Source organism: Hyalella azteca, unplaced genomic scaffold (assembly GCF_000764305.2).
Source record: "Hyalella azteca isolate HAZT.00-mixed unplaced genomic scaffold, Hazt_2.0.2 contig4197, whole genome shotgun sequence".
In the NCBI taxonomy this organism is placed as follows: domain Eukaryota; kingdom Metazoa; phylum Arthropoda; class Malacostraca; order Amphipoda; family Hyalellidae; genus Hyalella; species Hyalella azteca.
The window spans coordinates 120555-144997 of NW_025934420.1; the positions used below are offsets into that span (position 1 = coordinate 120555).

The 24443-nt window shown below is 40.3% G+C and overlaps 1 protein-coding gene across 2 annotated transcripts in view; it reads right to left on the bottom strand.

Moving 5' to 3' along the window:
• The window catches only part of LOC108677311, a 56578-nt gene that overhangs the window by 6111 nt on the left and 26024 nt on the right, over positions 1–24443 (bottom strand). For both annotated transcript variants that reach the window (XM_047879919.1, XM_018165524.2), the window contains exons 32-75: positions 24237–24421; positions 23859–23948; positions 22565–22698; positions 21937–22138; positions 21008–21236; positions 20563–20773; positions 20276–20406; positions 19805–19963; positions 19210–19332; positions 18926–19015; positions 18569–18763; positions 17989–18153; positions 17626–17783; positions 17238–17327; positions 16644–16776; positions 15959–16138; positions 15296–15438; positions 14825–15073; positions 14274–14463; positions 13967–14187; positions 13581–13722; positions 13027–13224; positions 11882–12073; positions 11603–11708; positions 10788–10927; positions 10034–10170; positions 9561–9663; positions 9002–9186; positions 8452–8602; positions 7981–8185; positions 7481–7725; positions 7083–7246; positions 5992–6123; positions 5433–5541; positions 4972–5034; positions 4644–4818; positions 3665–3853; positions 3061–3173; positions 2576–2691; positions 2101–2212; positions 1555–1690; positions 1017–1219; positions 473–623; positions 3–247 (exon numbers count right to left, since the gene is read on the bottom strand). In XM_047879919.1, the coding sequence (XP_047735875.1) occupies positions 3–247; positions 473–623; positions 1017–1219; positions 1555–1690; positions 2101–2212; positions 2576–2691; positions 3061–3173; positions 3665–3853; positions 4644–4818; positions 4972–5034; positions 5433–5541; positions 5992–6123; positions 7083–7246; positions 7481–7725; positions 7981–8185; positions 8452–8602; positions 9002–9186; positions 9561–9663; positions 10034–10170; positions 10788–10927; positions 11603–11708; positions 11882–12073; positions 13027–13224; positions 13581–13722; positions 13967–14187; positions 14274–14463; positions 14825–15073; positions 15296–15438; positions 15959–16138; positions 16644–16776; positions 17238–17327; positions 17626–17783; positions 17989–18153; positions 18569–18763; positions 18926–19015; positions 19210–19332; positions 19805–19963; positions 20276–20406; positions 20563–20773; positions 21008–21236; positions 21937–22138; positions 22565–22698; positions 23859–23948; positions 24237–24421 (6990 nt within the window). The remainder of the gene's footprint in view (positions 1–2; positions 248–472; positions 624–1016; positions 1220–1554; positions 1691–2100; positions 2213–2575; positions 2692–3060; positions 3174–3664; positions 3854–4643; positions 4819–4971; positions 5035–5432; positions 5542–5991; positions 6124–7082; positions 7247–7480; positions 7726–7980; positions 8186–8451; positions 8603–9001; positions 9187–9560; positions 9664–10033; positions 10171–10787; positions 10928–11602; positions 11709–11881; positions 12074–13026; positions 13225–13580; positions 13723–13966; positions 14188–14273; positions 14464–14824; positions 15074–15295; positions 15439–15958; positions 16139–16643; positions 16777–17237; positions 17328–17625; positions 17784–17988; positions 18154–18568; positions 18764–18925; positions 19016–19209; positions 19333–19804; positions 19964–20275; positions 20407–20562; positions 20774–21007; positions 21237–21936; positions 22139–22564; positions 22699–23858; positions 23949–24236; positions 24422–24443) is intronic.

Below are 24443 nucleotides of genomic sequence, written 5' to 3' on the forward strand. Positions count from 1 at the left end.
ACTTGATAGAAGCAATATTTGAAGGGGGAAGCCTGGCTCCTGAAGATGCTGGAGCAGCGGTCGCTCTCTGCTGCGGTAGCGTTGGAGGCGGCGTTGATACGTGCCTCGCATGCCCCCTGAGAGACGCTCCACGAGGACGCGAGTTGCGATACGTCGCTAGTGAGCTCAGCGGTGGGCGACAGCAGGTCATCCAGCGGCTCGTAGTTGTTCGTGCCGAGCAGTCCGCCCACTTTATTGAAGAATATTCCTGCGCACAAATATTTGTTCTCCAAGAATTTAGAAGAAAGATAATGCAAAGCAAATTCATGTCAACAAAATGACAAACTCTAATGAAAACGTCTGGGAGACCAGCTAAGTTATCAGTTGCAACTTGTTGAGTTCTCCACTTGGCTGAAGCAACGAAGACCAAGCAGAGCAACTACACGTAAAAAGCTATAAATTGAAACAAATCGTTATATTAAGTAAGTCTTACCAGGCAGAGTAACAACGAAGACATCGTGTAGTTGGTTCCAGCGGATCTGCAGTCCAGACGTGTGCCTCAGGAAGAGCACCTCACCGTCGCGGAGTATGACCGTGCTGGGCAGCACCAGCGGCAGCTGCGATGGGCGGCCATCTAACTTTACCTGCAAGCGAATAATTAAAGCATGTGTTGAATGCAATTCAGATAGTCTATTCTTCCAGGTAATTTTAATCATATAACGTGACTAATTAGAAAGAACTTGTATGATTTGTATGAATTTTTATTCGACCCCTTGCGGACAAGAAATTGAATTCCGGTCTATGCAGCAAATCTGCTGCACTTCAGCCCATGACTGCTGAGATGTAGAGACATCGACCATTAATTGACGAAAACAAGAAAGCTTGTGGGGTTGAACTCAACGCCCTAACTAGTTTTCAAATTGTTTAGTTTTAAACTGCAATTCCAACAACTAATGCATAAATGGTGCGAATTAAAACCACATGATAAATTCAGGGCAAGTTTATGGTACACTCAATAGATATCTAAGTATTCTTACAACGAACTGCTGCTCCAGTTCGATTTGTTTTCCGTCGACATAAATAATGTATGCATTAGGTGCGTTGGCGTGGTAGTTGAGGACGACCGCCCAGCGACTGGACATGAGGTCTGCAGCCAGCAGATACCGGCACAGTCCTTTGAACTTCAGCAGACGACCGTTCCAAGTGATCATATGTTGCTGACCCACAACCTCACTGCTCGCTGCAAACGTCAATCAACTGTTAGTCTTATTTACTACAAAATAACTTATATTTTAGGTATTGAGAGTCTACCGTGGGAATAACAATGCTATCTTGATTTACTTAATTTGTGCGCCGCCACCAAGTAGTCCTGAGCTGGGACAATCAAGTACATATTAAGTTGTCTAGATGATAAAAACTTATGGATGCATCAGGTAGCCGTTCGAAATAGGCGGCCTATATGGCAATACCCCACACTGTGCAGAGCGCAAAAATTATCATTTCGGGAAAATGATAAAGAAATGCATTGCATAAAAGAAATTTATAACCTTTATGGCTGTTTGCATAAAGACTAACCCTCAAAAGGCGGGAGCCAGGTGCGTGGGTTGGTGGACAGGCTGTAGTATTTGTACCAAATATCGAGCACAGGAACAGGTTGTCCGCCTGACATTATTGACTGGAGGAGCTTGAATAGACGCCATTCTTTCAGGTCCTAGTGAGAAAACAGAGCCACATAACGGAAAAGAAATTAAAATTATTGTACCCTATCCCGCATTTAGGATTTTAATTCAAATTAAAACCAAATTATGGAACAATTTATCGCTAAGCACGGTACACGGATAATATGATATATATTAAGAGTTTTGTTGGAAGGATTTTTGAGAAACACAATCCTGAAAAGTATTTAAAACTCAGTTCTTTGACGAGCGAAATTGAAACAAACCTTATAATACAACCAGGCTATTTAATAAGTCAACAGTGGACTCGATGCTAATCAATAATTGACGCATATGTTATTGATTGAACTAATTGAAGAAACCTAATCATTTATAATGCAAAATGCCAAGCATCAGGGTGAGCAGCAAAAAGAAATGATAAATCAAATGCTGAGGATAACTTTACCTCCCAACGAGGGGCGGCGTTGAAATTATACCAAGTCATCGGCAGCTTCTGAACGTACTCGAGATGACCGACCTCTGCGTCGAGGTAGAGGTGAGTTTTCACTTTCCGCTGCCTGCAATAATTTTTTTATTTTAGTTCCGATAAGTTGAGTTGTAAACAACTGGTTTATAACGCCGAAATATTAGGTGAAAGTCATACATACAAAATATGAGCCATGAATAATTTAAAATGTCAAAAAACCTGTTGGATCCTAGCAACCATTTCTCCAATATTATAACAGATCAGGGGTGTCTGCGACAGCCATGAAGTTGCCCACATGAAGCTTTGACTGCAACAGTTTCGTGGATACAAGAGGCGTTGTATAGGATACAAGAGACGCTATGTAGGATACAAGAGATACTATGTAGGATACAAGAGACGCTATGTAGGGTACAAGAGACACTATGTAGGATACAAAGACTACAAAAAACCGCACCTGTGCTCTGCATCCAAAGCTGTCTGCGTGAAGATCGTGTAGCCGTTCTCTATTGAAAACGCGACCAATTCGATGAACGCTTTCCGGAATTCTATTTGCCGCAACTTCCAAGTAAACTGCAAATTGAGAGGAAGGTCAGAATAATTATACTCGAATAATGCGGGGTGCATTGCAAGAGGGAAATGCAATTTGAAGTAATTGTGAAATGCTCGTAAATGCTGAGATCATGTATTTCGCTGTTCATTACGCAAATTTAAGGGCAATTAGTTTAGACGTTGAAAAAAGTCGAAACAAATCCCCCAAAAATAGTCATTCGATAAACAACTAGTGCCCTAATGACCCGACTAATTTAAATAGATACTTAGCATGAATTTTGGGACTGAGGTAAATTGCCGTTGCTAATATTTAATTTTAATGAAATCTGATCAATTTTGGTTGCAAACATTATTGCACAATTATATTGCAATAATAGATTAAAAACTTACAGCGTCAACGAAGGCGAACAATTTATTTTTAAGTCGCACAACAAGGGGGTACTGTTCCAGCCGGCGCCCGGCCGCCTGAATGGCACGAAGCCAGTCCTCCAGGAACGGTGCAACTACGCGGAACAAAGAACGTTAGCACATATCCAGTACTGTCATCAACCAAGGAGATAATCTTTATTTCCTCTTACTTATTGTGGTTTGTTTAGGCATACCACCTAATACAATAAATCAGGCATACTACATTTTGATGGTCCTTCTCAACCAAATCCCTACTCAGCCTGAATTAATGCTAAAACTTTTTGCCTTTCTACTTTAAATTGTATGAAAAATAATTCAAACTTCAGCCCTTCGCTGTCAAGCCTTTCTGTTTCTCTTCTGGCCTTCCAAGATTGTGCGGAACTTGAGTTTCTATGAATTCCCAACATTCAGACATCTCTTAACCTGAATTTTGTACATGCAAAATTGTGCAAAGGCATATTCAAATATTTTTGAAATTCAGTATTAAAATATATAACACGGAATCGTTTGCAATCTATTATGTTCGTTGGCCGCTTATTATGACGGGTCCCGCGTAAAGAGGAGGGGACGACTACAAATTACTGACTCTCAGTGCGCAGGAAGTTGATAGTTCTATGGAAGACATCCTCGGTCCAGGTGAAAGCGTTGTCGAGGTTCTCCCTCAGCGGTCGATTGTAAACTGACACGATGAACTCTTTTATGCCGGAGAGATGGTCCGCAACGAAGCGGACGTATGGAGACGTGGCTATCATTTCCTTAATAGCTTGAGCAGTGCCTGTGAAATAGGAATGAAAGTTATGGAAATCAAATGGCGGGAGTCAGAGATATATGTAAGGTCGATCACTTGCCTTGAAGCAAAAAAACTTACATATGCACGAGTATCATAAGTAAGACAATTCTTGAATGGAACGATTTGATGATAGAGTTTAACTCGCATGTTTTCTATAAAGATATGGTGAATTTTTCCGAAATTTTATTTCCTTTAAAATATTACTGAATTTGCGATTTAAGCAATCGAGAGATAATAATAATGGTTAAGGTGTTATTAAACGATAATAAAACAGATAAAAAGTTTAGAGAAAATTCCCTACACTTTATAACATTAAATTTTTTTGTCCAATTCTCCATTGAGATACTCTTATCGTCCAATCATCTTTCATCAGGTTCTTCTTAAATGTTGTTCTGACAACCATATTTTTCTTTATTCAATAATTATCGGAAACACAATGTTTATAATATAATTCAATATATGGTAATAACATTATATTATGGTGTCGTATAAGACAAAGCTGTGTTTGATCCAACACTGATTCTGATATCGCAGAATTTTAACAGTCACCTACAGGTTGCGAACCCGAAACTCACAGCTCAAATCTTGGTGAATATAACTCGGCCACACCAAAAATATTGAGCATATATGTTCTTACCGACGTATTTTCCGAGACAGTTCACTAATAACACATGCCACGTGACTTAGAACATTTTTAGACTTCGATACAGTGGATAGCAAAGATAGAGATATAAAGTGCTTAATCTAGGTTTAGGCAGTGGAGATCAATACGTGCCTGAGACAGTCCTGACGAAGTGGTTGAAGGAAGTCTCGATGTTATTGAGAGTTGTTATGATGTGAGGCTTGTAGTTGTGGAACACCGCGTGCCATCGTGAGCGCAACCAAGAGCGCAACCGCAGCCTGAAGTCGCTCAGTACGTTACTCAGTTTCAGATACCATCGTTTGGCCAGCTGTGTGATGCATGATGTTCTCAATGTGCATACTGAATGCTCTGAGAGAGTAAATCTTTCAAAATTATAAACAAACAATCTTGGTTGTGTGATTTAGTTGTTTCCGCACATTATTTCAGTACAAGAGCAGGTCAGAAATATGATAACGTTTACCTTATCGTAGGTCTCAGCAAGCACTGTCTTCAGCCTCTCCAGGCCTCCTTGCGAGCCGCCCAACTGAAAGCGTAAATAAATTGAAAATAGTAAGCAATGATGAGATGTTCATAATAATGTATAGATAATGGTATAGGCATTTTCGAATGGATTTTGAATTTGTATTTAATGGTTTTCAAATTTTAACCCGAGGCGACAAGGAGAATGAAACAAAATGCTCTCTTGAGAAAGTTGAGATAATCGAGCTTGTTGCTAGAAGGAAATTTGTATTATTTTAATTTAGTTTTACATCTAATGCAGTTTGTACAACAATAGGAAAAGTCAAAATTTGTATGTTCTCAAACGCTTATCAAAGCAATTAAGAATGGCTTGGAATTACATTAGGTCAGTAAAAAATTATTAATTTGTCCCTATAAATAAATAAGGCAAGAGTTTTAGTAAACCCAAAGCCTGCACGTTACCCCGGATCGGAGTTGCAGAACCAAAGTCCGGACACGCTCCAGTATGGCGGACACTTTGCTCCTGAGGACGCCTCCAGCCAGACGAGGCTTGATCCACTTGTAAAAATTCCTGAAATTTTATAGTCTCTTAACGACAACTGAATTGCGACAAGCGCTCTTTATTGAAAACAAAAGCAGATAAGCAAACAAGAATTAAATTTATAATTTGAGTTTAAAGAAAGAAATAGTGTCGCCCGTATATAATTGTTAATTGATGAAACATTTTAAAGTTAGCGTTAGGCAAAGTTCATCATATAAAATCAATTAAATATTTGACAGCCCAAAAATAAATACGAACTGCCCAGGAACTTGCGTATTGAAAATTCTATGTTTGACCCACAAGAAGGTTTCTCACTTTCTGCATTATTGCGAATCAAAAGTTATGCTTAAACTAAAGCAAGGATTCTTCAGCCACTGACATTTGAAAAAAAAATACATCAGTATTTTAATGAAAGTTTTCGTTTAGGCTCTAGAAATTCTGCCTTGCTTTCTTTGAGACAAAAAATGCTAAAATTCTCACGTGGACTCGATATAACTCCAGAAAGACTTGAAGATAAACTCGAGGCTCTGTCTTCGCTTCATTTCAGCGTCAGTAAGTTTCATGCTGGTGTAGATCTTTGTTGCGTCTGCCAGAAATTCTCTGGTCTGGTTTCTGTAGGCGTAATGGGAACGAAATATACATATATTCTTCACAGTATAAATGAGAGGGAATTCAGAAGTGAAAGTTCACTAATTTTAGCGTGATTAAGGGAGAAAAAATTGAAGGACAAAAAATTTATCCATAATTAACGGAGAAAATATCTCCTACACGACTCTGTACTCTGTAGAATTGAATACAGAATAAGATCGGAGTCCAAAGCATATATAGACATTACGCATTACAAAATAGATGTTGCAGTTAGATGCAATTTATGTTATGGAACCCAGATTGGATTATTTGTAAAATATAAACATTATATATGGGATTATATCTTCATCAGCGCGTTGCGATGCGTTTTCTTAGTGGCATTGCTTCAAAGTAGCGTGCATTTATGGCCAAATCGTTGATAATGCAGTGAGTGAAAGAATGGCGCGGAAATAACTCAGGGCTCAAATGATGGCCGTATGAACAATCGTGACGAGTAACAAAGCGAGTGACATTTCTGAACCAGGATAGGTCGTCATGACTCCCCGGGTCTGTTTTCTCTGGTAGGCTCAGCTCCAGGACCAAGCGATCCGCATTTTTGTTAGTGCACGTGAAGACATGACAGGCAGGGAGGCGCCATTAGGGAAAGAGACACGATGAGGTTATCTTATCAGGCGGCAAGCTTATTTTACTAAATGATATAAAACCTAGCCACACCTTACGATTGCTCCATTAATATGCATAAGAATTATGAGAAAATGTATGGTGAAGCATACTTTTTCCAAGGGAAAAATGTAAAATATGATTTCGTAGTTTTTCATTTAAAAACTGTCCCCGCCTACAAAACACGCCTAGCGCTCAAGTAAAATTTCTTATTCTTATAGTTGAAATTCAGTGGAATAATCGTGCCGAGAAAGGTGATAAAAAAATTGACATCGACTGAAAGCAGCTCAAGAGAATGTGCAAATCAGAAGGGAAGACCGTACTTAAAATGCGTCAGTAGGGGCTGGCTGGTAGAGACGAGGTCTACAGCAATAGGCTTAGCCCTGAGACCAGCCTCCACTACAGAGGCTCTCACGACGGCTGCCAGCCACTCCCTGGCATCGCCGCGGTACGCGCGACTCACGCCTGCCAACTCGGCCAGCTCCACCTGCAGTATATACGGTCATAGTCAAGTACAAAGATTGTGAACATGTGGTAGTTGCTGATTATCCTTTCTTTTTATTGACGTATTCTTCTAGTCTTAGATAATAATGCTTCGAACAAAATTGATCGACAGAATTGGTTAATATTTCACATGGTCAATGACACAAGGTAACAAATTTACTTGTCAGATAACAGACTAGAATAATGTAACAAAATAATGAAATCGTCAAGAATTTACCATAATTTCCTCCCGCAAGCCAGGCCGCCAGTTGAGAGCTGAAGAAATAAGTCTGGTGTGGTTGAGGCGGAAGTAGAAATCCAAATCAGATACAAGAGTTTCATGCTCGTCTCGAGTGCGATTGTCGGTTGATGATAAAGAAGAAGTAAAAGGATCTTCTGGGATTGTCGTAACGTGGGCGAGCGAGAACACGGCATTACGCATGTCTTCCACCCCTCCTCGCACGGTCAGCTTCTTCGTCAGAACTGTAGGGCATCAATGCTCATTATGAGCGTTTGATGAAAAAATAGCTATTGTAATAGATTCTGCTAGTATCGAAATTAATTAGCAAGTGAAATGTATAAGCAACCGTGCATAATTATGACGTAAATGTTCTTTATGTTGTGGATATTTTCTAAACAACTGTGTGAAAGTCGGGGAATTCCTCTTAGTATACCTAATAAAATTTGAAAGAGTTAAAATAAGATGCAACTCTTTACACTATATGACGGCATACTCACAGCCAGACCTAGAGGAACCCATGACGTTATTAGAAAGCTGATTCTCGAATGTCACTGCAATGAGAGGATGGAGTGCGTGGATTTCGATCAGTCCACTAACTGGCAACTCCACCTCATCACTTCCAATGGCTTTCACACGCCATTTGCCTTCGCCTTCTTGCACAGCCACCAGCTGCAGGTCAATCTCACGATCTCCTCCGAGCATCTGGGAGAAGAATTGCAACGTTAGTTAGATTCGTTGATTCTCTTAATAAAGAAGGATAAATAAGTTTTATTGACATTATAACTCATTGGAATATCGTTTTGTTCCGAATAACTTAACACGCAAGTAGAGGGTTATGAAATGAATCGGATATGTCACCAATTGTCATTGCACAAAGTTCAACAATGAAATTTTCCTACTGCTGATTTTGAAACCTTTTAATTTATCGTAAAATCTGAGACCGGAATCTTCATTAAGTAGCTTCTTACCTTCACTTTAAGTATTTTTTCAATGCGATCTAAGGTTGCGTCCAGCTCGTGGTTAAGTTTTTCTCCTGTAGAATTCGTGTAGGAAAGTTGCTGGCGGTAGCCGTAGAGCCCGTCGCCCAGAACCAGAGAGCTGGTACCCTCCAAATGCAGGCTGGAAAATAAATCATTCGCTATTTGATAAAGAAGCTAGGATTGAATATGTTCAAGAAGGTACATCCAGTTATTTGGTAAAGACGCTAGGATTGAATATGTTCAAGAAGGTACATCCAGTTATTTGATCACGACGCTAGGATTGAACATGTTCAAGAAGGTACATCCAGTTATTTGATAAAGACGCTATAATTGAACACGTTCAAAAAGGTACATCCAGTTATTTGATAAAGACGTAATAATTGAACATGTTCAAGAAGGTGCATCCAGTTATTTGGTAAAGATGCTAGGATTGAACAAGATCATGACAATATATCAGCCGATTCTACTCCAGTGAAATTAGATTTCCCAATGGCCTATATGAAGATTAAGCTTATTAATTTTTTTAAATAAAACTTACTTAGAATAAGGATGTTGAGCCAGAAGGCTCGTAATGTATTGCTTCCTGCCTCGCTGTAGACCGATACGTGTTACGTTGAAGTTCATCTGCAAGTCCCGCGTACGGTCAGCAGCGTAGCTCACCGTCACCTTCGCTAGTGCGGGGTTGTGCTCGTTGCGGCGCAGCACTACGTTAGTTTTGATGTCCTGGAACAATGAGTGGTGAGTTGATACTTGATATTTAGTTTGGAAATCATTTACAATGAGCATTAGTATTAGTAAACAGATCTTTCTAACATTTCATTGTGGGAGCAATACTGTATTAAAGAATAATAATATAATTTATTTCTGAATAATATATTTATTTCTGAATAATATCTGAAACAGAAATAATATAAATTATAGAAATTACTTGTAATTCTTGACTAGTCGAAGTTAATGTTTCGTCTAAATTATTTTCCCAGTACAAAACGTATGCCGAGCTGACTAATTGACTCATGACCAGTGACATAATTAGTTAAGGGTACGAGCTCAAAAACGTATACTAAGTGAGCAGAACCATGCAATAAATTATGTATGACCTGCGGCAAAGAAGGATGGACGAGACTGAGGAGGCCGGCGTAGTGGCGGTCGCCAGGCAGGCTGAGGTCCTGCCACTGCAGCACGCCGCGCAGCACGTCGCTCCTGCCACCAGACAACTTATAAATTCCCGTCAACGAAAGAAACAAATAAACTGAAATAATTTCTTTTTAATTTAAAAATATTTTTATCAAGGAATGAGCGTCGGCAGAAAGATAACCTTGATCCATGGAAGCAGCTGCAACATTCTAAAGAGATTTCTTGACATCATTTATGAATTTTTGTGTCGTCGAGAAAAGGTGAAGTTGTAATGAAATAAATGTTTCATTTAAAAGTGGACAAAAATTCTTGTCAAATGAATCTACAAGCGTTCGCATATTTACAATATCAAAGCAAAGATACTTGAAGGAAAAACTAAAAACGGAGAACGAAATATTCGTACGTCGCCAATAGAAAACAATGCAATACAATTTACTCTGCGTTCTGAGCATTCCAGTTGAAGAGCAGGTCGGCGTTGACGGTGTAGTCTCTTCTCTCGTAGTTCGCCTCGAGCAGCACCGAGCGGAACGGATGGGTCACGTGAATCCGCATTCGATGTTTCTTCTTGCCATTCTATGCCAACACAGAAAATTAAAATTAATATCAGCATTTTGATCAAAGGTACATAGTAGAGCTTTACAAGGAGATTCAGAATCAAGAAGATTCTGTGCCATCTTCTTCGTATTTAAATTCCTTGTTAAAGTGCGATTTAAGCAATCAAGTGATCTTCGTAATTTCAGTTTGTTGGCATGATTGGCCGAAGTAGTTCTTTAGCTTCATATTCGAATTTTCAAATCCTACCAAAAGCCTGATTCGCCAAATAAGAAAATTTTTAATAAGGAATACTCTCTGGCCTTCAAAGAAACGTGCATAAAGTATAACTTCAGTTTAAATACTTGTGTTACGTGTGTAGTATGTATCAGTAACATTAGATAAAATTTTCCAGTCAGGTAACTAAAATAACGTGAATGATTAGCTTATATTAAAAATTTGAGCTTATTCTGCAGTATTGAGTTCAAAGTCTATGAATTCACTCACGGCGTCCCGCTATTGCACTCCCAATAAAAAATATAAATGAAGCAAAACAGCCGTTGTTCCACGCAAGGCTCCATGGAGCGAGATGATAGCAGCATAAATACATATATGTACATTATAAGGTAGAGGCTAATATAATACAAGTAATAACATACCATAGAGAGATCCTCCCACTCAAATCCTAAGTCAAGGTTTTGATCCTGAAGCCAACTGAAGTGGAAGAACAGCTCGACTTTTGAGGCGGAGAAGCCGTAGCCCGTGAGCAGCGTTACAGTTCGCCCGTCAGGAAGGTTAACTGAAGAATAACTCAATATTTATATAATTGAAAGAAAATATTTTGAAACGCGAATTAAATAAATAAAAACATTAAACTAAAAATGTTTCCATCCCAGTTCAGGCATTTTTCAATTTAATTATGCTCGCTACGTTAAAAATATTCCTTTTAAGTTAAATCAGAGTTCTCATACAGCGTCATCCCCTGCAGTTGTCTTGCTGTTATTCATTATCCTCGAATTAATGCTTGGAGTCTCGGTACATATTTCATAAAATGTACAGACATGAACGTCTGAAAGTAAAAATGATAAATTATAGGGATATAAAGTTATCATACGCCTAACCTCTGTTAATGCGTATGTTTTGTGACAAAGTACAAATATAATCGGTTCTAACTTTATATCGTAAATGATCTTGAATGCAATGGCTGATGCTGTCTTGCTGTCGTAAATCTTTCCAATAATAAAGTTGGCTGATTCTGTCATGGCGTGGTAAATTTCGCTCATATTTTTATTTGTTAATTTTGGCAGAAGCTGTAATGTTATCGCAAATTTAACAAACAATGAAGTTGCCTGACAGTGGTACAGTATCGTACATTTACCGTTACGTTACAGTTGCTTGACGCGCTTGTTGTACAAATTCTGGTACTATAGTGCTCGGTATAAATGTTATGTGGTTCGCATCATGAGCTTCTCACCTGTAACGACGAAGGTGCGGCCATCAGCAACGCGGTTGGAGACCAGCGACAGAGACACCTTCCTGTCTCGCACCTTCAGGTCGTACGCCTCCAGCACCGTTTCGTGCTAGTGTATTGAACAAGTGAAAAGACATCATTTTTACAAAACTGTTTGTGTAAATCAAAGGGTGGTAAACAAATATTACACCAATTATAAATTCGATTATGTCGTCCGGAGGCACAAAAAATATTAGAAGGTTATAAAGATAAATAAATACAGTTTTGCTGCTGAAGACATACTTTTTTGTTGGGTTGAACGTTCCTGTAATTGACGACACCGAATGGCCAAATTGGGTTGTCGAGTTCAACAGTAAACCTGCGGCGGTACGCTCCGTCTGGCAGCGTTACCGCCCGCTCCTCCACTCTGATGCCCAGGGCGATCGCCTTGTACGACAACTTCACTTGCACGGTCATGTCTTCACTGTTCGGGAACTGAGAGGAACAGTTCATTAAGTTTGGTGGAGACAGGCAATATCATATTTATTTAGGACGCAGCATCTTGGAAAACAACAAACGAGATGCAACTCGAATGATCTTATAAAGGGTTAACATACTGAACATTGTTAGAATTCCGAGTAGTTTCGCACTTCATACCTCTAGTGTCTAGTCGTAACAGGCTATAACCGTGCCGCAACATTACGGTAAAGCAAGCATCATACATTCCAATTATTTATTCCACAAAATTTTGTTGGTAAAACTCTTCGTGAAATGTTACCCACATTTCAGTTAGATGTATATTGTTATACGGTAGTTTAAGAAATGAGAACAGCTCCACGGATTTAACTGCCAGCATTTAGATACCTACCTGATCAAGATAATATCTAATTCAGACTACAGAAGTAAAGCAAATAAAAGAGTTGAGCCTACAACAGCTTTTGCTTATAACAACAAATGAGGCTACAACAATTTTTTGAGGTAATAATCCATTAGAAGTAAGATAATTTGACACGAAGACAGAACAATGACAGAAAAGATAAATCATTCAACATCATGTAGGGTAGATTTAATTCTAAAGAATTACTTGCCGTTGAAACAACACTCTAAAGATAGACACTTCGATAACACAATCAAGTGAGCGTAGTAGGGTCACCTATGAGTCAATGAGCATCTGTAAACTTTAATGAGCGTGAAAAGATCGAGTTTGAGGCAGCGAACACTACGAAAATACAATCGAGACCTAAGCGCTTGACTTGATGCAAGCAAGCGTCAAAAATATAAACCCGCATACCCCCGCATGGCGGGAACTTGTAAGCAGTAATACTGAAAGCAATTTTCGATGTGCACTTGAATCAAAGAATCATGTAAACCTTTCCTGTTGGAGCTTGACAGGTATTGCTTTGCATTGCAGTTAACCTTAACTGTAAATATTTTTAGGCATTAAGCACCTCGAAAATATAGTCGAGCATAATAGGATCGAGTTTTAGGTAGGCGGGATGTACGGTGAGGAGGCCCTTGTGGCCGGCGGGCAGGAACGAGTGCACCAGCGACGCCTGGACAGTCTCCCGCGTCCACGTGTCCGTCACGGGGTTGTGGCGGGGGAACTCCACCGTGTAGTTGCCCGTGTACCCTTCGGGGGTCAGGCCCTGAGCACGTTAATAGTTCATCTCTTAGTAAAGAATAAAAGTTCTGTCGTTAGTGAACAGCAAGATCTTCCAGTAGCGCACACAACATCAATTCCCTATTTAGTTAACATTCATAAGCAGTTGTTAGTTTTTTCGTTTAAGGACAATGGAGTTTAAAAATCAGGTCAAATTGCACCCATACTATATAAAAGTTGGAAATAAATCAGTTGTATACTATTACTGGGCCATAATAATAATGAACATCGTATTGTTTGGCATGTCCATTTGCGGACCGCTAGCTTAAACACCGAGTTGACAAAAAATTAAATCGTTGATCCCTTTACAAGTAAATATTTACCTAGCGCAATGTCACAAACCTGCTTGAATGAGACTTTGAGGGGATGTTTGTTCCAATGCAGGTTCGACGACACTGAAATGAAACCATCAACCTGCTCGCCTTCTTGCGTGGCTACGCTGCCCTCCACGTCTATCACGTGCACCCCGGCCGAGATACGTACGCTGGAAATAGTCATGACGGTTCAAACAGCATCCTACAGTTACCGATGTAAACAGACTTAATTAATCTATTAATTAATTTAATAATTAATAGAATAAATAATTTAATTAATTAATCATGTTAATCAGTAATCATGTTAAATAATTAAAATAAACAAGAATTTTGATTGAGACATTATTATCTTATTTTCATTCTCGTAATGAACAACCAAACGATCGAGTGTGACTATAAATTAAGGTGCCCTACTTAAACTGATGCTCGTTGTTGTTATTGTTGTACTCTATGCGAGCAGAGTTTGAGGTCCACGGAGCTGGCAACGGAAGATTAACATTAATAAATCCGTCCACGACGTGCAGGTAAACGTTGAACGTTGAATCCACTTCCACCTCCAAGGGCGGTTTGCCTTCCTCGTACATTCCGCCTTTGACCTTCAGAACTCGGACTTGTCCGCCATCTTTTGCCTCCCACTGCACCAGACGGAAAAAATTGTATATTGTTTATTTAGCTAAGGGATAAATATAGATCAATTGGCAGAAAAGACATTGTGACTTACTTCCACATCGACGCCATATTTCGTTTTCTCAATCTGGACGGAGACGGACGGCTTAATGACGGTGAGGCCGTTCTCGTGGCTCGCCGTGGCCGTGAACACGACAGGGGACAAGTTGGGCCACGACAGCGCCAAGCGAACCAAGCCGGGGTCGTGGGTGACCTGGCGTACCGTGCCGCTCACTTTTATCTCGCTGCAAAACAGCAAATATTCTTAACCACTCCGACTCTCGCTTGCAGCATTTACTTCGTCTATGCTGTTTGTTCAGCAATTCACTTTTAAAATAAAACTGAATTTTTCAAATCTTCGTGGAACAATTTTATGGATCTGAAAGCTAACCGAAAAGAATATTGATGAAAATATCAATAAATTAGTAGAAGTATAATAAAAACGCGAACTTCGAATAACAAGCAAAGACGCAGAATCAACCTCCCTCCCCTTCAAACTATATATACTTAAAGGCAACTGAACATGTTCCATAAATTGCTCTTCTCTTCCTCATGTAAAGCAACTCTCTTCGTAAGCGTATCAAGATAGTTGACAGCAATACTTACTCCAAGTCAGGCTGACTGCTTTTGAGTTCTATGGAGGTGTCGAGGTCGACTTTCTCGTCCGTGGATCTATTTTCCAGGTCAACTTTCAGCGCGTAGGTGCTGGGTTCCTGCTGAGGAGGCTGGAGTGTCAAGGAGCTCGAGGAGATGATGGAGCGGGTCTCGTGATTTCTCTCAGCCTCCATCTCAAGTTTGCCAGACCCAAATGGTGAGTCCCACTGCACCAGGCCTGAGTACGATGAGTCAGGGAACCTGAGGCAAGAGTATTCATGAAGCATCATAGATATTGTCAGTGCTGGAAATGGGTCGGATGGGCTGTAATACCTATGTATCATATCAAATGACTCACAGAATTTGTTCACAAGCAAAGTACTAAAATAAAATACGTCAAAGGCAAAACTATAAATCGAAGAAACAACAGTTACCTTAGACTATTTTTAACTAGATTGCATTTAAAAATTCAATGCAGATTACTTGATATCGATTTTGCCAGCTAGGAGCTTGTAGTCTTGCAAGGGAGTCATGGTGTCGACTGAAAGGTAAAGTTCGTCCGAGGCGAAGAGGTACTCAACTTCGCAGGTGTACAGCATGTTGGTTTCATCGAATGCGTGGTTCACCTAGGTATATAATTACATTAACCTTATTATGTTATAGATAAAGTTCAACTTCACTCGCACCTTTTGATAAATTTAAATAGCGATAACTCCTGATGTAATAAGCGTTTCGGTTGCACGTGCGCACTCAGACTCGGAAAGCAGGCAAGCAGCGTATAAACTCAAGTGAAATTTTGGTTGCTAAAGCCTCAGGATTCTCATCGAAAAGGAAAAATAAAAAATGAAACCTGAACAATGGTATAAGAGCATCTGGCAAGTTAAACCTATAAATTACAAATCATAACTTACTCCATACTCTGATCCCGAAAAATCAAAATCGAAAATTTAACTTACTGAACCTACTTCGTTATTGCTGTTAATGAAGCCAAAACAAGAATTTAAGCAAAATTTGTCACATATAATTGACAAGATATGCAGGATGTAATTTAAAAGTCAAATTAGATCTAAAAACCTATTTTAGCTCTATTTTGCACAAGTAACCGTCCCGATTTTCAGTAATTGGACATTTAATCAATCAACTTACCGTGGCACTCCATGTCCACTTCTCACTGGCGTCTCTGTCGTAAGAAATATCAGCGACGAAGGATTCTGAGGAGCTGGTGAGAGTGACGTGGCTGGCGACGCCGTTGCTAGTAGGCGTGTTGTCTAAAGTTAGGCGGCAACGCTCGTAACTTGACCAAGGAGTTGTGACATCAGCCTCAAGCTGGGATATGAGCAACAAAGCTTAGCAAGCGCATTAAACTTGTTTGAAACCTCAGCTTTCAAGCAGAAAAAACTATTCACAAATTCATTCCGTATTTAATTGTTCACAGCCCGGAGAAAGTTGAGACGAAAGATACAGAATTTAGTTTCCGCATGGAACTTAATTAAAAAATATGTAAAATATTTGGTCAACATGACGAAAGACACACTTTGGCCGAAAACAAAGTTAAAGTTGGCATATGTAATCAAATGAGTGGTTACTTTCTTCAACAATTTTTCTATTGGCTTTGTTAACCCTGACGCTCATTCCATTGGGCTCGGCAAGCATCATATGTATATTTCGAGAAACTAAGTAAATGAGTAAGACCTAGCAACCTATCACACCACTGATCCACATACCATGGTTTACGGAAAGTATCTTACATAAATTTTTGTAAGCTTAGTCAAGAAGTGCATAAAATTTAACCTCTCAACCCAATAATTTCTTCATAAATTAAGCAAGACACCTTGGTCAGCGCGCCGCCCTTGACGTGCGTCGTGCCGTCCATCGTCACCTCGCCAGCCTCCCACTTGACGCGGCCGCTCACCTTCTCTTGCACGACGCTCAGCGGCACCGAGCGCCAGCTCACTTCTCCAGTTCTGACATCAATTCATTTACTGGTTAAATGAATACACACGCAATTCGCTTTTAATTAAAATCATATATGCAAGTTTTATGAAATTATATCATACAATTATCTATTTATAAACTTGTTTATGTACATTCCGAGAAAAACTCTAAATTTACGCTATGAAGTAAAACCTCTATGTTCATTTCCCTATTAAGTCGTAGTTTTAAACGCAAGCGTGCCACATCACAAAACTAGTGCAAGCGGAAATAAAAATACTTTACATAGTTTAGAGGGTCACTAAGCACCGATTAGATGAGAAAAGTGAAGTTGAGGTTATAATATTCTGATATGATATTTACCTTCAATATACCTCAACAATCTTATACCTCAGTATGAGAATGTTCACACCTCGGGTCAGTCCACATCACCTCAGTATGAGAATACATAACACCTAGAAGATATATTGTACAATATAAGACATAGAGAGACCTGTACGGTTCGAAGGGAGACGTGAACGTAGCATCCAGCGCTCTGTAGTCGCCCTTCATCCTGACAGCGGTGGTGCCGGCGCCGTGTGTCCTGCACATGCCGACCCTCTCATTAGTGAAGCAACAGAGCACGTAGCAGGCGACATAAGCCATGTCGTGCAATTATATAAATACTCAAAAGACCTGTCATAATTGAGCAACAATGTATGCAACTGTTTCTGTAGTGAATGTATTAGTCCGCCTGCATTACCTTAATTGAGCACCAATGTATTCAAGAGTTTCTGTAGTGAACGGATAGGTCAGTCGGGAATGTCTTAGAGTTGAGCACAAGGACATGCCAGGAATGTTTAATTGTTTAATGACAACAGAGCACACGAACTCATGCTTACCTGAAGGCCGCGTCCAGCGCCCCGGGACGGTCGTACGAAGGTACCGAGAAGCGGCAATCAAGGCTCACGTCCTCGTATCCTGGATACGTGATGAACCCACCTAGGCTCGCCTCGAGCGAGTTCTCGCCGTGCGGTGGCAGGCGAGTTATCAGCACCACCTTCGAGTTCATTTATTATGAATAATATTGGAAAATGATAACAGTCATCCTGGCAAAATATTCACATATAACTTGAATATTGACATCAAATTCCATTTTAAATCCTTATACAACAACACAGGTAGGAAACCCAACGACATCTCTGCATTACATCCCAATGTATATCATGTGAAACGAGAAGTAAGGAAGGAATGACTTCACTGACTTTCCTGCGCGTGTCGGAGTCAGCAGTAAGGGAGAAGCTGAGGCGTCTCGTGTCGCCCCAGCTCAGACCCGCGACGACGTCGAGGCTGAGGTCGTGAATGTTAGCGTCCAGGATAGACAACGGCAGCTCGGCCTTCACCGCCCAGTCCTCCTCGTCGTGTCCGCGCTGCACAATGATAAGTAATTTTACTGCAAATAGAACTTAGATGTAATGGTGCTGTGTGGTGCCACTGGGAAAAGAATGAAAACAAACTATAGATGGTACAGTTGTTTTGTATGTGCTTCTGCATGGTGTGGATGTGTTCAGTGTGGATTTTGTCGTCTTTCGTTCTGGGTGCATGTGTTTGACAGTGTTTCCGAAGATAGGCTCTTTTTTTCTGTTGCGTCGTGTTGTAGATTGTTGAGTTAGGGCTATGGGACGATGGATTTTTGTGGAGGAAAGTAACTTAATCTAGTCTGTTCTTGAACGCGTTTAGACTTGGAGCGTGAACGATGCCGGTAGGTAATCTGCTCCTCATATCGGTAACACGACGAAAAATATTAATATTTAGTCATCGATCGCTTAAAAAGATTTCACTCACGACAACTTCAACAGTGAGGTGAAGTGGACTGTTGCTGCCATAGAGAACTTGAAGCTGGTAGTCAGAGTCGTGGTAGGCGCTGTTATCACTCAAGTCGAGCGACAGCAACTCTAGCATCGGCAGCGGAGTATACGCTTCGAACGCGACCCTAATGCGAGGCTTGGTTCCCTGCTCGTAGCGGCCTCCTAAGCCGTACTGTAAAATTATCTTCGTAATCAACTTTATTCGTTCAAATAATTGTTAGTGATATATCTTCAATTTTTCGTATTTTACCACACACATTCCACTAGTTCTTACAGAAAGAGGTCCCTAAAATGATGCAGTTTCACTGTAACTTTCTACGCCTGATAAACTTACTTTCTTGTCACCGACTTGGCCAAAGATCCTGGAGTGACAACGGACTTGGTCGCTGATGTCAAAGAGGTGTCGAATTTCTGCTTTCACTTCCTTAAAATTGGTCAAAAATTAATACACAATTAAAATCATGCCGCAGATAAGGTCAATAAATCCGGTTAATTTTACTTTTATATCAGTTGTAGCTCATAACAACGTAGAAAACACAGTCCTATCTATAGATACAACATAAAGCTTTACTCATTATTTAAAAAAGTTAACTTGCAGCCGCAAAGTCACGTTGGTACCTTGAAGCGCTCTATGGGCGTGCGCACTGAAGCGCTTACGAGGAAGTCGGTGATGGACGTCACGTGACCGAGCAGCTCGAACCCATAAGAAAATTTCGTGCCCCACGCAATGCGGGCTTCCGACTGCACAGATTTTAATCATGTGATGTAAATACACAATTCCTCTGTTTTTTCAATTAATATTGTGGTTGAAATGTTATATATGACAGTCAAGAAAAATAAAAGGCATGTATTTAACAAACAAGTTCAGCTCATAGTTGGTGTTTAAATTGATTTCATTGTACTTTCAACGAGCACATTACATGATACATTCGGTTAGTGAATAAAACATTACTCTGTTTGTAAGGGTATAATTTCTCACAGTAGCTGCAGCGCATGCCACGCTTACACACTCGACAGACTCCAAACTATTGCTGGCAAATAACATAAATAGTGTGATTGCTGGAGCAGCACCCTTTTACTCCAGCAAGCACAGATAAATGGTAGCCTAAAATTATGGAGGTCAAGTTGAGGCTAATTTCCTGTCCGGAGCCAAATAATATGTAATTCTCTTCTTCTGAATTTTCAATTGACCAGGTTTTGATGTTAGAGTTACCTTATGGTTGACACCGTCGTATCCTTTGCCGAGTACCAGGAGAGCGTGCGAGAGCGCCTCGAATGGAGTGTTGATGCTGAGGCTGCCGTGGAAGTCGTGGCGCTCGGACGTGACGTGGCCTTCCACCTGCAGAGTCTTCCCACCCCACTTGCCGATGGTCTAGTGACATTTATGATTTATTGTTTGTAGGCATGCAGTGTTAGAAAAATCACCGTCAAACGGTCTTACCGGCGTTATAGTGGCCGGCCGGCACGTGGAAAGAAACACCGTATGGCCGTGTTTATGCAAATTTAACGCTAGAAAATCGTACATCATCAGAAAAAAATGGATAAACGGTTCATTTTCACGTGGCCACTGGCCACTAGCACGCCCATGAGACCGTTTTTTACCGTTTTCTCGGACAGTGTACTATAAAAAGAAAAAACAATCAAAGGACAAATTATTTAATTTTTTGCTTGTGATATTTTTTACCTTCAGCCGATGTCGCTGGTCCACGGGATCTTTGAAGATTTTCATTTGGCCGAAAAAATCACCTTCTTCGTAGCCAGGCAATAAAAGCCATATTTCGCCATTCAAGTAATCGTCGCCAGAATAACGGTTGCCTGTTATATAAATAATAAAAAACACGCTTACTAGTTATGCACATCACATAAGCATTATTATGATTTTTCACTATTAGAGTTCAACAGCAGTTTTTTTCAGTATAATCAAAACGCTTTGAGTGCACATGTGGAAATAAGAGTAAAATCAGCAAGCACCTCGGCACTTAAGTTCGTATTTCAAAGCATCCCAGCGCGCGGCTGCCTTGGCGTTGACGTTATTGGACGACGCGACGAGGTTGAGCTCCGACGAGAGGGAGCGATAGCCGTCCAGGGACGTGACGGCGTGCCCGAACACTGAATAGTCAAGCTGCCCTGACGAACTCTGGTCGTGGCCCTCCAGCCGCACCTCGATGCGGTCTTCCTCCCACTGGGGAAAACAGAACGACAGCGTCAAGTTGATTATTTATGAACGCGGTCATAAATAAAATATAGATTAGTCACTAGATTAGAACCGACTTTGATAGATAAACATATATATGATAATGCACCTAGAGAAGAAAGGACTCTCGGTCTGTGTCACCCTGAGGAACACATAACAACATGAAAGATATTTTATCATCGTTTTTCATGTATTATAAAGATTTTTCTTGCTAATTCTCACCTGCATGAACATTGTTGAGTCCAAAAGACCAGGTTTCCTGTTAACTTTAGCCCCAGTCTTGAGTGAGGTCATGCCTCGGAAAGAAGAGCTGATATCCAGCGAAGAGTTGCCACTGAACAGACTGAGGCTTTCGTAGCTTTTCTCCGCGACCATTCGTGCGTCGAAGAATTCATCGTCATGCCATCGACTGTTCACCACACCGTTTATGCGATCTGCATCGCGGGAATACCTTGAGAGGAAAAGCAGGTTTTAAAACTAAACTAGAGGTTCTATTTATTTATCAAGAAACTACGAATTTAATTGAATCTGACTCAAACTGAGTGCTGACACCATTTGGTCTCTCATGTTTTAAGTAGACACAAATTATGTTAATCATTCGGTCCCTAGGATGCAAAAGGCATAAACAGCATTTATTGAATGGAAATAATGAAATGAAATCCGTAACCTACATGTCAATAAAACGGCGGTAAAAATGAGGCCAGGTGCTGTTTTTTATGCGAGCAACTGCACTAATATTAACCATAACTAGCTAACGAGCAACTATGAGTGTTGACATACAACGTAAAATTGTATCATAGAGGCAAAAATAGACGTGTGGTAACAGATTTCGCAAAGTGTGCTTGAAATGTGTCGAATCATACATGGAGATTGGTTTTAAATTGAGTGGGCTGAATTGTGCTGGTTTTTTAAATAAAATATACCGAATAAATGGTCTTAGGAAAAATACCGAGTCTAAATGGTCTTAGGACTATATCAAATAAATACCGCTAAAACTGTGATGGTTCTTCAAATTTCTTTACTACTAATTAATCAACCCCAAACAGAAAATAAGTAAGCCAAACAAAGCTAAACTGATTCTAACCTCATGTAAGCTAAATATTCAGAAAAAAACTCATTTAAGTTAATAATCTTCAGTGGAAATTATTTACAGCACTCTGAAGTAGTTGTCGTTCCAGTCTTCAAAAGGAGTCGCGAGATCGAAATTTGCGACAAATTCCGCAGTTTGGGCGCGAGAGAGACGCGCGTGTGCGGAACCAACAACTTCTTGACGTTCCCTGGTGAGGGAATCCTGCCACGTCAGACGACCGCTGTGCCGCTGTTCCCATAGAAACGCTGCTCCTCTGTACATTTCTGTAATGTTAACGACATTTACTCCTTAGATCAATTAATTGATTTATTTTAAAAAGTCATGCATACGTGTATTCTCAGCCTATAGTTTGCTATGCAGACGTACGTATATTCTCAGCATTTCATCCACAAAAATTACAAGAATCGGCAAGAGGCCAAACTTTTCCTATTGTTCAGCAACGGCATTACTATACTTTACTAATTTAACATGAGCACACACCACACATGCTCCTTTTTTGAATCGAAAAAAAATTGAATATTCACAATATAGTAAAATTCTTTCTAATTAATTTTATAAATAATGAAAAATCGTTTAACACAATAACGAATGCACACAATTTGATAACAGTCTTGCTTATAATATCAGATACAAAGTCCAAATGTTTTAAAATAGTTTAGGACCAAAGTAAGCTAGCTATATAATCTCACTGAGCGCCGTAGAAGTCAATGCCATTTGATAAGTGTTGTCCAGGAGCCCCAGGAACGCCGTGGCGTTGATGGAGCTGAAGGTTGGGTCAGACCAGTCCCGCTGCAGGGACAACTCTAGCTTCTTCAACGGGTCCCTAGGATGTAAGAGGGTAAGATCAGACCAGTCCCGCTGCAGGGACAACTCTAACTTCTACAACGGGTCTCTAGGATGTAAGAGGGTAAGATCAGACCAGTCCCGCAGCAGGGACAACTCTAACTTCTACAACGGGTCAATAGGATGTAAGAGGGTAAGATCAGACCAGTCCCGCAGCAGGGACAACTCTAACTTCTACAACGGGTCCATAGGATGTAAGAGGGTAAGATCAGACCAGTCCCGCAGCAGGGACAACTCTAACTTCTACAACGGGTCCATAGGATGTAAGAGGGTAAGATCAGACCAGTCCCGCAGCAGGGACAACTCTTACTTCTACAACGGGTCCCTAGGATGAAAAAAGTATAACCAATTATTTTTAAGCGACATGCTCCATACGGCGTCAAAAAAATGCTGTCAGGCACTTTTTTTATACGTACAGCTGCACTACAATACTAGCCACGACTGAGAAACGAGAGACATTGAGATGATGCAACTAGAATCGTTGCATGTAATGTTTGCATGTGTTGATATTGTAATGAAGTTGGTGCTTCGTCGGGTTCGTAATACTCTTGTGAGGTATTTCCTTTAAATAATCAAACCCTAACAGTAACAATTGAATAAAAACAAGAACATCATGTGAAACCGTTATATTAATGGATGCCAACCCTCATGGATAATAGATGCCAAATCTCACACTAATGGACTATTCGAGCGACCTGATAGTCCCCTAGACAGTTAATCTGATCATCTCAAGTGGTCACGACGGACGTGTTCTTCAAGACTAACTTCAATTCGGCCAGCTCCCGAAAAGCAAATGGAAGTCCAGCTCCGCAACACATTAAAGGCGGTGTTTATCTACTGAACTAAAGTGGCTAAGGCACGATACCGTCAGTTGACAATGTCCATACACGGGTTGCAATCTCAATGACTTCTGGGCTCCGACTGACCCAAGTTATGGTCGGTCCTGCTGATCTCAATTTCCATTCAGTGCCTTAAAAATCACGATATACAGCCTTACAGATATACAATCATAAAATTGGATCATAATTAAATATGATGCAATAGGATTTACTGTTAAGAAAAGTATGGTCAGATTGGGTTAATATGGCAAAAAAATGTTGATGTTTAGAAAAATGTCAGGTTGAAGTGAGTAAATACAACCTGTTGGGGTCCCACTGCAGGGTCATCCGCGCTCCCTTCTTCTTCGGCTTGAGGATGTCCAGGACGAGACGAGTGATGACGTCTTGCGTCCTGAACAATCACCGATATTGAACTAGCAAATTATAGCTCTTAATTTTATATAGCATGTAGTAAATTTCCATACTTTTCTTTAACAACGTCCTACAAATTACGGAACTATATAAATGCAATTTGAACGAAATAAATTGGTCAACTTGACTTTAGAACTGGCATCCTCATTAAAATTCCCTACTACTGTTACTAAAATTCATTCACAAATTATAATCTGAACAAATAGGATGCGCATTGCAGTTGCAATGCCAATCCCTCACAATTTAATTATTGATAAAAATAACCAACCTGTCGGACTGTAGACGGTTTGTGACGGTAACAACCTGACCAATTGAAAGGTCCGTTGATATTTTAACAGTTAATTTGGGAAAGGAAATTTCCAGTTCCAAAGATTTGGTGCTGACGGCGAGCTGGTCGATAACGTGCGTGTAGCAAGCGGTGCTCCTGTAGGCGCCGCCTCCTTGGGGTTGCACCTGTGGGAAGAAGAGTGCATGT